The sequence below is a fragment of the Centrocercus urophasianus genome, unplaced genomic scaffold (genome assembly GCF_019232065.1).
Source record: "Centrocercus urophasianus isolate 14NV4802_14NV808 unplaced genomic scaffold, USGS_Curo_1.0 seq_12, whole genome shotgun sequence".
Classification (NCBI taxonomy): Eukaryota; Metazoa; Chordata; class Aves; order Galliformes; family Phasianidae; genus Centrocercus; species Centrocercus urophasianus.
The window spans coordinates 23,449,462-23,462,199 of NW_024884364.1; the positions used below are offsets into that span (position 1 = coordinate 23,449,462).

General features: G+C 35.4%; 2 protein-coding genes across 3 annotated transcripts in view; one reads left to right on the forward strand and one right to left on the reverse strand.

Moving 5' to 3' along the window:
* CHODL (chondrolectin) overlaps positions 1-3,329 on the forward strand; it is a 14,156-nt gene extending 10,827 nt beyond the window's left edge. The window contains 1 exon segment of the mRNA XM_042809753.1: positions 2,957-3,329. Coding sequence (XP_042665687.1) covers positions 2,957-3,041 — 85 coding nt within the window. The 3' untranslated portion in view covers positions 3,042-3,329.
* A 1,975-nt stretch (positions 3,330-5,304) lies between these two features.
* The window catches only part of TMPRSS15 (transmembrane serine protease 15), a 58,019-nt gene continuing 50,585 nt past the window's right edge, over positions 5,305-12,738 (reverse strand). For both annotated transcript variants that reach the window (XM_042809752.1, XM_042809750.1), the window contains one exon: positions 5,305-8,505. In XM_042809752.1, the coding sequence (XP_042665686.1) occupies positions 8,335-8,505 (171 nt within the window). In that variant the 3' untranslated portion in view covers positions 5,305-8,334. The remainder of the gene's footprint in view (positions 8,506-12,738) is intronic.

The window sequence follows — 12,738 nt, forward strand, 5'->3', positions numbered from 1 at the left end:
TTCCTTCCTTTCCTTCCTTTCCTTCCTTTCTCCTTCTCATTTAGTACTTCCTACAAATACATTATTTCAAATGAGAAAACACTCCAAATGTAAAAGTCTGCTTGAATCTGTATTCATGTACACCAATGATCACAGTGATCCTTATTAATAAATATGTCTTCTCGAGAGAAGTGAACATATAGAAAAAGTACTACAAGCTCTGCAATATAAAATAGATTATTACTAAAAATAAAATAGATAGCAACTCAAAGGAAAAAAAAAGAACTTTGTGCGTAACAGTAGGAATTACACGGACAATTTAAATCTGGAACATGTTATATAGTGGACCTGAATTGCTTGCTAAGTGTAATGATAAATGTGTTCACATCTTTTCCAGCAGCAATTTCTCCCTTTAAGATTAAAAAAAAGAAAAAAAAGTGGTTTAGAAGCTGAAGCTCTCAAATAATCTTAAGAGGACAATGAGAGATTTGTGGCCCACTGATATCAATAGATTGTAGTGTTGACTTCGGTGGGCTTTAATCAGGCCTTTGATGCTATAGAAGTTCATTCAGGAGTAATAAATTTGAACTTTCTAGAATTAAAAATCACATGACAAAGAAATAGGAAATCCAGCTTGAAAAATAAACAAATGTTTTTTCCAAATGGGTTTGCACCAAAGTTTTTAAGGACAGTAAAATCTTTTTTTTTCTTTTTTTTTCATTAAAGCACATCTAAATCAGAAGTAAATATTTTAGTATCACCAAAAAATGAAGCAATTTAATTTGTATCAGTTGAAACAAGTCTTTAAAAAAAAAAGTGTCTATTTTCTTTTTTTTCCCCCACAAATAATTTACCTTGCAAATCATTTTGGTTCATCAAAAATACACAGTTCTTGGGCAAAAGAAAATAAAAGAAAAAGTCAACCACTTAAACTAATCAGTTGGACAGTGAGGAGTTTTAGGAAAGGGACGCTATCCTGCTGGGGAAGGAGGGATCCCCAACTTTCCAAATGAACTTGACTTCTCATTCTTTTTTAGGCTTCCACAACATGGTGACCTTTCCTCTGAAAGCCACAATCCATGGCCAACCAGGACATGCCTAGCTTGAAAGGTCATGACTAATTTTGCCTGGTGTTGGGCTCTTAAAGGGTAGTAATAAAGGCAAAGCAAAACATCTCCCCTGTAGCCAGCAGAAATGATCAGCTTGTTCATGCTTAGATACTCTCCCTTTCATTTCTTCTAGGGAAGCAAGGAGAAACTGCTTCAAAGACCCATCTCCATTATCATCTGAATGCCTTGCAGAAAGTTTAAATTCCAACCTGGTATATTTCTCAATTTCTACAATTGCATTTGATAATCAAAACAGCAATGTGCTATTTATTGCACCTTCTGTACTAAAACCTGTTTCTTGAAATAGATGCGTAGCTTTTGAAAAACAGTTTAGGTTAACTAAAGATTAGCTTGTATCTGGCCCAAGGTATTTAGAAATTCTTCCTGCTGTGTAGCAAAGATGCTATTCAAAGCATTTAATCAGAAATTTACAAAATATGCTTGATTTTGCTCTATTAATCTGGAAATCAGTAGTGAATCAATTTCTTAAAGAAGAACTTAAAGTACTTGATTCATTGCAGTTGCTTTGTTTATAGCATTGTGGCCTGATCTAAAGTCCACTGAAATTATAGGAGGCTTTTCAATTACTCCAATGGGATCAGGTACATAATGCATTACTTGTAGAGCATCAGAGGTAAGTCTGGAGGGACTGAAAACTACTATCCCATTCAGCTCCCTGAAAGTGTGTTTTAAATCATTCCAGACTTGCTTACATTTACACACCGGTAATAACTGAGTAAAACTGAATGTATAGTACTGTTGGGATCTTGACTCTCAGGCTTCCAACATACGGAATTACATGGTGCCACAAAGGCCACTTTCCCTTTCACTAAATCAGACAGTGTATCAGTATGAAATATTCTGGCCAGAGACTAAAATATTTTGATCACAATGCAGCTGCAGTGGCTCATGCCATTCCTGTTCTTTTCAGTAGACTGCAGTTACTTGACATCTAAATGAGGAATGATGGTGCATTGTGGCAGTCATACCTGAGAAGATGCTAGCCATGTGGAAAAACTGCCTTCAACCTGCAGGGTACCTCAGGGTTCCCTGTGTATTAGTGTGACTGGTTTTGCAGTGTTCCAGAGCAAGTGCTTTCAGATCAGTTTTATATTTTTACTGAAAAATCCTACAAAACCAAGCTCACAAAAACTACTGTCAATGGCACTGAATGAAAACTAGGCCTCAGGAAGCTTTCTACTGGACATTCATTCTAGGAGTCTGATTCATATCCCATTGCTTCATTAGATGTTAGCTCAAGCCCCGAAGGGAAGATGCTTTCTGGCCAAGCTGGCACCTGTTGATGTGTCACGAGCACGGGTGTGCAGCCTCCATACGCACATGGTCAGGGTTGTGGTAGCCCTTTTGGTTGGGTGGGCTGGACCTTGAGCACATGGACGTAGGCTTGGAGACATGTATGCTCCTGTCCCTTGTGTATCCTATTCAAGGGAATTGCTCTGGTGAAACTGTGTCCACACATTCACTCACATCTGTTCATAGAGCATAGTCATCTTCTGAGAGGTTTTAGTCAGTGGCCAGAGATAGGAAAGGCTATGCTGTATGAGTAAGTGTGAATGGATGTGAACTGAAAAATGAAAAATAAATACTGTCCAAGTCAAGTCACTGCATGGAAGGAGCTCTCCTAAACAGGGTGGTCCTGTAACATTGGTAACAGTTACTTACCTTGACCCACCACTGTGGCACTAAGTTTGGTCCAGCATGGGCATGGCTCTTGTGCAGAGGGGACATTTATGCCAACAAAGACAGCCTTCAAATAGGGGCTGAAATATCCGGGTCTGATCACAAATCTGAATCACAACTGTAAAGGTATGTGTACACTGAGAATAGTTTGTATTTTTATTTTTCAGTAAAGGAAGAACAAAAACGAGTCCGAACCAGTCCACACTTTGGATTTCAAAAACCCCTAGGAAGGACAGTAGCATGGAGGTATAATGATTTACTGACTGAAAGCAAAGCAAAAATAACATTTTGCAGTCGGGCTGTATTATAATGTCGTCTGAGAACATTAGCTTGGAATGGCTTGAAAATGCAAAGGATCTACAAGAATGAACTGTAAGCTCCCCCTTGAGGCAAATGTTCAGATCATTTTTATATAATGTTTGATTATTAATTCAGTAACAAAATATGCCATGCTAAATAAAGGGTATGTGTTTATTTTGCTAAGAGATGTAAGTCAGCTAGTTGTGAGTAATGAATTGAAAATGCATTTGAAATTTTTATGAGGACATATCTACAATGTATATCAATTTTAAGATAGATTGTTTGTAGTCAAACAAAACCTTCTTGTTTTCTTTAATCTCCTATGCATTGTAACCTAGTTGATGTACTGTACATGAAACTGACAATTTTGCAGTGTAACAATTATTTATCTTTGCATAAATGTTTGATACAAAATATTTGTTTAGTATTTATTTGCACACTTATGACAGTTTTTGATCCTCAGGCACAAATTACTTTTGTATACATAAATTATGCTTGCTGGCAGATACTTCTGCCATATTGCAACATTCATCAGCTATGACAAAATTCAAGGATTCAAAAGTGGTTTAATCTTATAGTGAATCCACTTTATCAGGGAGTGACCATCATATCTTCTTGATGTATTGGTCCAAGGTCAACATCAATCACTTGGCAAATGATAAAACAATAATGAAGTACCTTTGAATACAGTTCTTTTTACACTGGTTAAGCAAAATATTTTTAACTTTTTCTGAGAGAAAATACAAATTTCAGTAACCCAGTGGGCAAGAGTTTAAGAATAGAATTAGTTGTTTCAGTAAATCTATGTAGAGAAGACTTTAAAGATTATTTAAATATGGTTAATAGTTTTTTAGGAATAATGGATCAAAAGGAAGACAAATGGCTTTTCTTGGAAACAGCACTAAGAGATTGATCCCAGCTTTAATGAGGCTTAGCTAGAAGAGTGTTAATTATGTTAATTGGTAGATCTAGAGGTAACACTGATGCATTTAAAGTCCTTTATAAAAAAATATTACTAATATCATTAATGTTCATTCTCTTTGATGCCTTAAGAGCTTTCTGTGCTATTAGGATGACATCTCAGGGTGCTAGCAAAAGCACTCTAGCTGATTTGTTGGTGACAGTCTGGTGCTGTTTAAGAAAGGCTAACGGGTTTTACTGCAGTTTGCAGCGAGAGTTCAAAAGCACAAGTTCAAGTTTGTCAGGCTTTCCATTAATAGAAATGCTGGGTGGGAGCTGGGGAAGCTGGATAGAAGTGAGAGCATATTGCAGTTTGTGAAGCCTGCACTGTGATTGCTGATATTGACTATAGCTTCTGAAATTCATGGACAAATGTGTATCAATTTTTCTGAGTAAAGAAAAAAAAATAATTTAAATTCCAAAGCACTAATACTAGTTGTGCAATGCTATCGTTGCAACTCTTTTGGAGGCATCTTAAATTTGAAGTTATGCCATGTTTTTATTTCCTCTTTGAAGAAGCTTCCTCCTGTGGTTCAGGTCAAGCATTGCCATTCTTTCTTGCACTATTCTGTAGATTTTGTTTATTCACAACTTCCTTTATAATGATTAAAAATAAAACAAAAAATACTATGGTCCTGCATGATCATCAAGACCAGGGTTGTTTTTCTTTCCATGGCCTAAATGATGCTTAACTCACCTGAGGGCAAGAGCTTCATCTTCCTTGGGAATGTTTGGGGTAATCACAACTGGATCTTTATGGATTAACTCCTTCAAGAAAATAGGGGACGAAAGAGTGATGTTTAACCTAAAACTACAGAGTTGCCATCTCTTCATACTTTGTACTTCCAAATGACACTTGGCAGTCAATACTGTGATTGGTGCAGCAGAAGTGACAGGAGTCATTTCCATGCTGCAGTCAGGAGAATGCAAACACCTTCAGATGTCTTTCCAAAGGGGCAAAGGTGATTGCTGGGCATTTATCAGTGTCGGCCAATCTTAAATTATGTGAAGGAGGAATAGAAAATGGCATGCTATGGTTTAGTTATAATGAACTTAGATTTCACATATCAATAAGAAATACTGATTATTGGACAAAATATTTCTATATCATTTCACCAGTCTAAGAAGAAGGAATCTGTTTCCTTGCTTGTATTTTGTTTGCCTAGTATTGAGTTTCTAGATACCAGGTAAAATCAAAACAGTCTTAGAGTCCTCTGTAAAAGAGAGCGCAGACAATAAACTGTGCAGTCTTACATCAGTTAGTTCCACCTTTAAGGTGGTGTTTATTTTGCATGCACAACCAATAAATCCCATATGTACACAAATTATTTCATATTTATTTCCCTAGTTTTGCATTCCAAAGGGAGATAGGTGTAATAGTAAGAGAGGAAAGGAGGAAAAAAAAAAAAAGTGTTTCACATTTGCAGATAGAACATGTAGAACTTCATGCAGAATTCCTTTGGATTTATGGTGGGCTTAGATAATCCAGGAAAGCAGATTTTTATGTGACATAGTACATTAGTGAAAACAGATTTGCTGTTTAAAAAAACCCACAAATAACAATAAACACAAAAAAAGCTAAAAACTTTGTCCTTCATATTCATGAAGGACATTAAATCCTACAAACATTAAATTCATGCTACATTAAGTTCTACAAACTGGTGGAAGGAACAATTTCAGGTGACAGGTTTCATCATCCACAGCTACTTCAAAGCAGCTTGTCAACTACAGGCAGCTATGGGTCAGCTCATGCTGACCACATTCTTGCTTCTACCCTTAATCTCACAAATTGACGCAGGAGGTGTGAGACAAGGAATTGACGAAGAAGAGTAAAGATATAACTAGGCCTCAAATGGACATCATGACTTCAATTTGGCATTCTAAAAAAGCATTGTACTTCTTGCCTCCATTCCCCGTTTTCCTCAAGAAATGTAATTTTTCTTTTTTTTCCATAGTGATTCTGGCCTTTTGCAAGTATATAGCATTGCAGATAGAAAGCTCTTGTTGCTTCCTTCAGTCCTTTAATCTTTTCAGGTGCAAGTGTAAATCAGCATCAAGTTCCTATACCCTATTTTAAAATATCTCAGACCTTTTACTCAAATAAAAAATTATCCATGCTGCCCACATATATTAATGTATTAATGGCTGATTTCAACACAGGCTAATATGGGACAGGCATGCTAAAGTAATGGATGCTGAATGAAGGCTATAATGTGCTTGGTAAAGGTTATCCTGATATAAGTTGAAATAAAGTATTTATTTTTAATTATACTATCTAGTGGATGTTACATATACGCTTCTGGATAGAAGTTTACAATGGGAAATTTTTGAGTCCAGTGTGATAGTTTATTAATGTATATCTCGAAATCTATGCTTTGCATTTTGGGAAGCAAAAAATACACATAAATGAAAGGATATTACTGTATTTCTGGGAACCAGATCTTCTAGTAACTGAATCTGCTTTGATTTGGCTTTTGTATTTCATTAGCAGAATGAAATGCCATTTACAACAGTGATGTATTGTAAATATTACTGAATTCATGTCACATTTTAATTAAGTATTTTAATGTAATTGCTTCATCCACATCAATTTATACTTGATAGCAGAATGCACTTTATTTTCATTGGCTTTTTTCCAATGAAAGAGATGAATAGGAGAAAAAAGACTACTACTGAAGATAAGGTTAGCAGCTCTGAAATGTTAATCAAATGGTTTAGAAACGAATTCAGAATAAAATGAAATATCTTTAGTTAACTCGCAACAATGGCACTGTGTAGTTTGTATGAAAGAGTCTAAGATACTTTTAGTCTGCTCTCTGGCTTAATTACATCTGTCTGATTTATGGACACAGATATATTGATGGAACTGCACATTTTGGTCTGGACCTAATTCCTTGACATTTATGATGACCAAAAGACATTTTTTCTCAGTGACCATCAACCTGTGTTTGTAAGCTTGCCTTGTATTCTGAGCACTTCATATCTGCATTTAACATTGTGAATAACAAGTATGGAAGCTCCTTACAAAAATCATACATCTACGAGTACATGTGTAGATACATATGTGCAGTAAATTAAAATGCATTTTGTGTTTTCATGTATACTGTAGAATGAAAAAGACATTAAATTACTATACAATCTATAAGCAGAATTAAAGGACATATATCATATTACATTAACATTAAAACACCATTGAATTTAAGGTATTTCAATAAGAATTATTATAATAGAACTGCTTTTCTTTTGTTTGTTTTTACATATTTTATACCATTTGGACTTCTGTTAATGGGCATCAGGATAGAATCTATACAAAACACAAAATCATTATAGAGAAAGCATGAAATATCAAATGAACCCTAATTACATTTTATTCACCATGAATGACCGATCCTCATTATTGTCAGTTGTTAAACCATATATATGAGGGGAAGTGTAGTACTGCATGTTTCTACAAAGGTCCATGCAAGTATATATCTATAATTATTTGAATAATTACCAGAAGGTTTGCATGAAAGAAAAACTGAAAAGCAAACAAATTACACCAGAGATAATTTTTATGATCCATTCAGTTTGCTTGTTATAAAGCAGCATGATACATGATCAACCATTATTCACAATCTACAAACTTCATTTTAGAGCTTTTTGTAACAGGCAAGATAGGAGAACTCTCATGAGCCCAGTTTCAGATAACATATACCTTCATTTTGATATGTGGCAATTACTGAGAAGAATTGACTGTGCATTGAAATGAAAATGCACATTGGGAAATCATAAAAATAATTCACATTTATCCTGAAATTCACAATTTTTCTGACAATTTATCCCCAAATTAACAATTTAGACCATTTTTCATAAAGCATCTGTGGCTTTAAAAATCCTTCCTCCCTCCCTCTCCTTCTTCTTTCCTTCTTTCTGCCCTTCTTCTTTCCTTCCTCCTTGCCACACTTTAGAAAACCCTAACTACACATTTAATACAGTGGTGTTCATATAGACTGTTTTCCCATACCATGGACTGATGACTGATTTACTTCTTACATAAAGCAAACAGTAAACTGCTAAAACTATTAACAAAAGCATAAAATCTATCTCATTTGAAATATTCCTCTCAATTGATAAGGAAAGGAATTTTTATTTGTCAATGTTTTCCTTTCCTAAATTTGAAACCAGACTGCAATTTGAATCATTACTTTTTTTTTAGATTCCCTAATTATGAGTATTGAATGCCAGTCTGTACTGTATTGCTCTGCAACGGCTTAATTGCAGTCTTTAACTTTGATTTCTGTTGTTAAGGAAAATCAGGGTAGTAGATGATTTTTTGGATCCAGTCCACAAACATAGCGACCCGAACGTACACTCCTGGTCGTTGGGCAACTGCACACTTATAGCCAAATGATGTCACACCTACCAAAACCCATTGATTACCATCTTCAGACATCAGAGGGCCTCCTGAATCTCCCTGCAATATGAAATTCAAAAGTTAAAAGTGTACAATTGTTAATTGTTTATGGTATTTTTTGTAATTGATCCTTAATCATAAAAATTGCATCTTATCTTTTGGACATCAGAAACATAATCAGTGTGGAATCTTCTATACAGAAAAAAATCTTGAAATAATTCAACTTACTTTCTTTTTCTTTCAAGACTGCAATTTTAAGCTCCCATCAGTCTTCTAGATACAGGACTAAGTTTCAAAGGATTATTATATGAGGAATGCTCTGAAAGTATTGCCTGCTATTTTATTATGTTGGCCCAGGTTGACATCAGAAACAGATGTGGGTGATATGTCAATAAAGGCTGAACATTTCCACCAGTATTCTGTTACATTCTGTTACATTCTGTTGCATGTGACAGATGTCAGCAGAACATTCTGACGGAATGGTGTCTTACGTGGAAGTGTGGATGAAGCAAAGGAGTGTCATGGAGTTACTCCATGCGGAAAAAATGCCACCCACTGACATGCATTGATGGTTGCTGAGCATTTATGGAGACCAAAAAGGAGTCTTAGTACAGTGAAAGACTGTATGAGCAACATTTTCCTATCAATGACACTATCATAGCTGCTGTGAAAAAGTGGGCCACCTCTGCTGATACAAATTTTAATGAGCATGGAGTGCAGACTCTTGTTCATCACTGGCAAAAATGCAGAGCAGATGGTGGTGACTGTGTTGAAAACAGTGTTTTGTAGCTGAAAATTTGCTCTATCAAATAGTTTAATTGTGTCTATTGTATTTTCTATGAAAATATATAGGAGGCATTACTTTCAGAATGTCCTAAGTACATTTAACCCTTCATTTTCACAACTCCTGGATAAATGTGTAGCATTATTTTTTAGCTGAATCTATTTAGCTAAGAAGCAGTTCTATTTCTGTCCCTCCAGAATTTCGACAATTTCAAATTTAGAGGAAATGATGACAAGATTGCCAGAAGAGGAGGTGAGTTTTTCTGCCACCTCCTTCTCAGTAATTTAGGAATTACAGAATTGTAGTAGTCTGCAGGCATGTCCAACAAGCAGTCTGTGGGCTGCACATGGTCTGGCACAGCTTGTAATTTGGCAGGTTCTTCTGCCATGCCATTATGGCAGTGCTTCTGCCCTGCTGAGTGGCCCAACCCAGCCCTGGGACTGCCGATGGAGGGCACAGCACAGTGCTGACAAATAATATGGCATTGTGCTTAATTAGCAAAGAGATCATGTCAGCTTTCAAAGATTAGAATTTGAAAAGACATTATGGGCAAAAATGTGCTGCCAAATTCTGTGTATGTCAAAGAATGGTTCATAAAGACTCAATAGTGAAACTGAAAAAAAATCTGTCATCTCAACAACCTGAAAAAAAACACCTGAAAGCTCAAATGAATTCTGTTATAAAAGCTAGCAAATCTAATTGCAAAAAAATCAAAAGTTTTTATTGATGGTGAGTTTATTAAGCAATGTATGGAATGCATGGCTGATATAATGTGTCCTGATAAAAAAACAGATTTGTCTAAAATCAGTTTATGTCAGTTTATGTCAGTACTATCAGTTTATCAGACCATAGTCAGGCAATCTGAAGAAACATAAATATCTATTGAACAAAATTTGCTAATTTCCCTTTTTTTTTTTCCTTTGGCTATAGACGAAAGTAGCGCTGCTACAGATATGGCTCAACTTGCAATTTTCATTAGAGATACTGATAATAAACATGATGTCACTGAAGCAATTGCTTCTTTGGTGTCATTGAAAGACACAGCTAAATCTCTTTATTTGTGTGAAGCAGTAAAAAAAACACGTTAAAGCAATTTTCTTTAATTTTTGTCAACATATCTGGTATATCTACTGATGGTGCCCCGGTAATTGTTGGTAAAAAAAATAAACTTATAAAATTATTAGAAGATCATGCAGTTTCCACTGGCAACTCACTTTTGATGAAATATCACTGCATTGGACATCACAAAAATTTTATGTGTGAAAGCTTTACAAATGGACAGTCTTGTGCAAATCATCATCAAAGCTGTGAATTTCATAAAGTCCAAGGGATGGAATCATTGCTAATTCTAGGAATTCCTTAGGAGTAGGGATGTTGACTTACGGGTCATCACTTACTTTTCTAAAGGAAGATGGCTAAGTTTGGGTAAAATACTAAAAAGACTTCATGATTTTCAAAGTGAAGTCAAGTCCTTCATGGAATCAGAAGGAAGAGTTATGCCAGAACACGAAGACTAAAAATGGCTCACAGATTTAGCATTTTTGGTGGATTTTGGTGCTCATTTAAATTAGTCAAACATGTGTCTTCAAGACGTATATCAACATATCTGTGCTGCATTTCAAACCATAATAGCATTTGAAATGAAAGTTATGGCAAGCTCAAATTACGGCAAATTATTTCATGCATTTCTATACACTGGCTAAATACAGTCCTGTGAACAGTGAAAAATATGTGGATGTGCTTTCCATTTTGAGAGAGTTTTAGGAATAGGTTTCCAGATTTCCAAAAAAAATGATATATTTTTTTTTGTATATTGTGACTCTACTTTCAGATTACATAAGTACATTACCTGCAAATTTTCAATGAAATATACAGAGTTACAATCAGACCTTCAACTCAAAGTGAAATGTGGTCATGTCTCTTTATCAGGCTTTTATAAGGCCCGTTTTATCCAATAAAAATAGATCTCACTTCACAGTCATGCCTTGTTCATGTCATCGCTTTTTGGCAGTAAGTACAATTGTGAACAATTATTGTCAAGGATGAAGCACAGGAAGGGTAACATTTCATAAAAAATCTCTGATGAGCACCTTGAGAACTCACTAGGAATGCCAGTCACTGCCCTTGAACTAGACTGATGCATTAATTTCACAAAAACAAGGGCAAACATCCTATTAGTTTTGTTTTATGTTTTTGTAGTGTATTTTAACATTTTAATAAAAAATACATTAAAAATATTTCTTGTTACTTATTTATGTTTACTTTATTATATATTTTACATGTGGCCCATTACATTCCTTTCTGCTTATTGTGGGCCAGGCAAGTCAGAAGGTTGGATACCTATGCAATAGAGTGTGGGGACCAAATTTTATTCATTCTACTGCCTGAGTAGCTATGAATGTCTTGCTTTGATGAGAAAGAAAACAATGATTATTTTTTGTTGTTTGGTTTGAAGCAGGTTAATTCAACTAGTATTATTGTTGTCTTTTCATGGCCCTATGAAGAGAGCTTTAGGGGAGACTTCTGTGGGAACTCAGTCATTAAAATACTTCTGTCTATAACTCTAGGGCATCCACAAAAGTTCAAAGGCTGTGACAGCAGCCTAGAGGACAAAGTAGTATCAGGACTCGCTTGCTCCTCTTTGCTTATGGTTGAATGGTCATTGATCACAGTGCTGGTCACTTGTGCTCTGTATCAACTTATAGTGCTACAATTTTTTTTTATTATTATTTTTTTTTTTTTCAGTTTGAGGGATGAAAAACAAAAAGAGATGAGGAATCACAGACATTGAGAAAAAGGCAAATCAAATAGGCTTGCATACATTCCTGCTTGACTAACGTAGCCAAACTCACTGTGCATGATAAAGATTTAGGGTTGTGATAATAAAGTAAGAGGAGTTATGTGAGGATGCTCCTTATCAGATCTGAGGAGAACCAGTCTCCATGCCATGGACTCCACATTGCTGGAAGAAAGATTAAGTGTTGACCAACACTGTGCTCTTAAAGAGAAGTGTTACATAATGAGCAGAGATAGAATGGACAGACGTGAGAAACAGCCCCAGGAAGTAGCCTGTAAGATAAGTGCAGAAAGGCAGCTTCTCCAAAATACTGTGGTGTCCACTTATGAAATGTTTCTAAAGCCTACATATTCTGGGGAAATAAATCATTGCTCTACCCCTTTCACCGTGAGAAGCATTTTTGAGATTTTTTTGACCTATTTGTTATGCATTTCTCTGTACCTTACTTTTTGCTAAAAGTCTTCCTCCTTCCTCAGCAGTAATTATTCAAAGCTCAGTGCATAAAACATCCAGTCCACATATTTATCTCCTTCCACTGTTGTTTGCATTGAGATCATACAAAATCGACTTTTATCTTTACAACATGTATTCTGATAAAGAGCTAAATATTGAGCATAAAAATAATATTCATAGACAGTGACCATCTGGTCTTAATGACTGGAGTATCAAAGAGCACTTTACTCCATAATTAGATGTGCTATGTGCTAGCAGG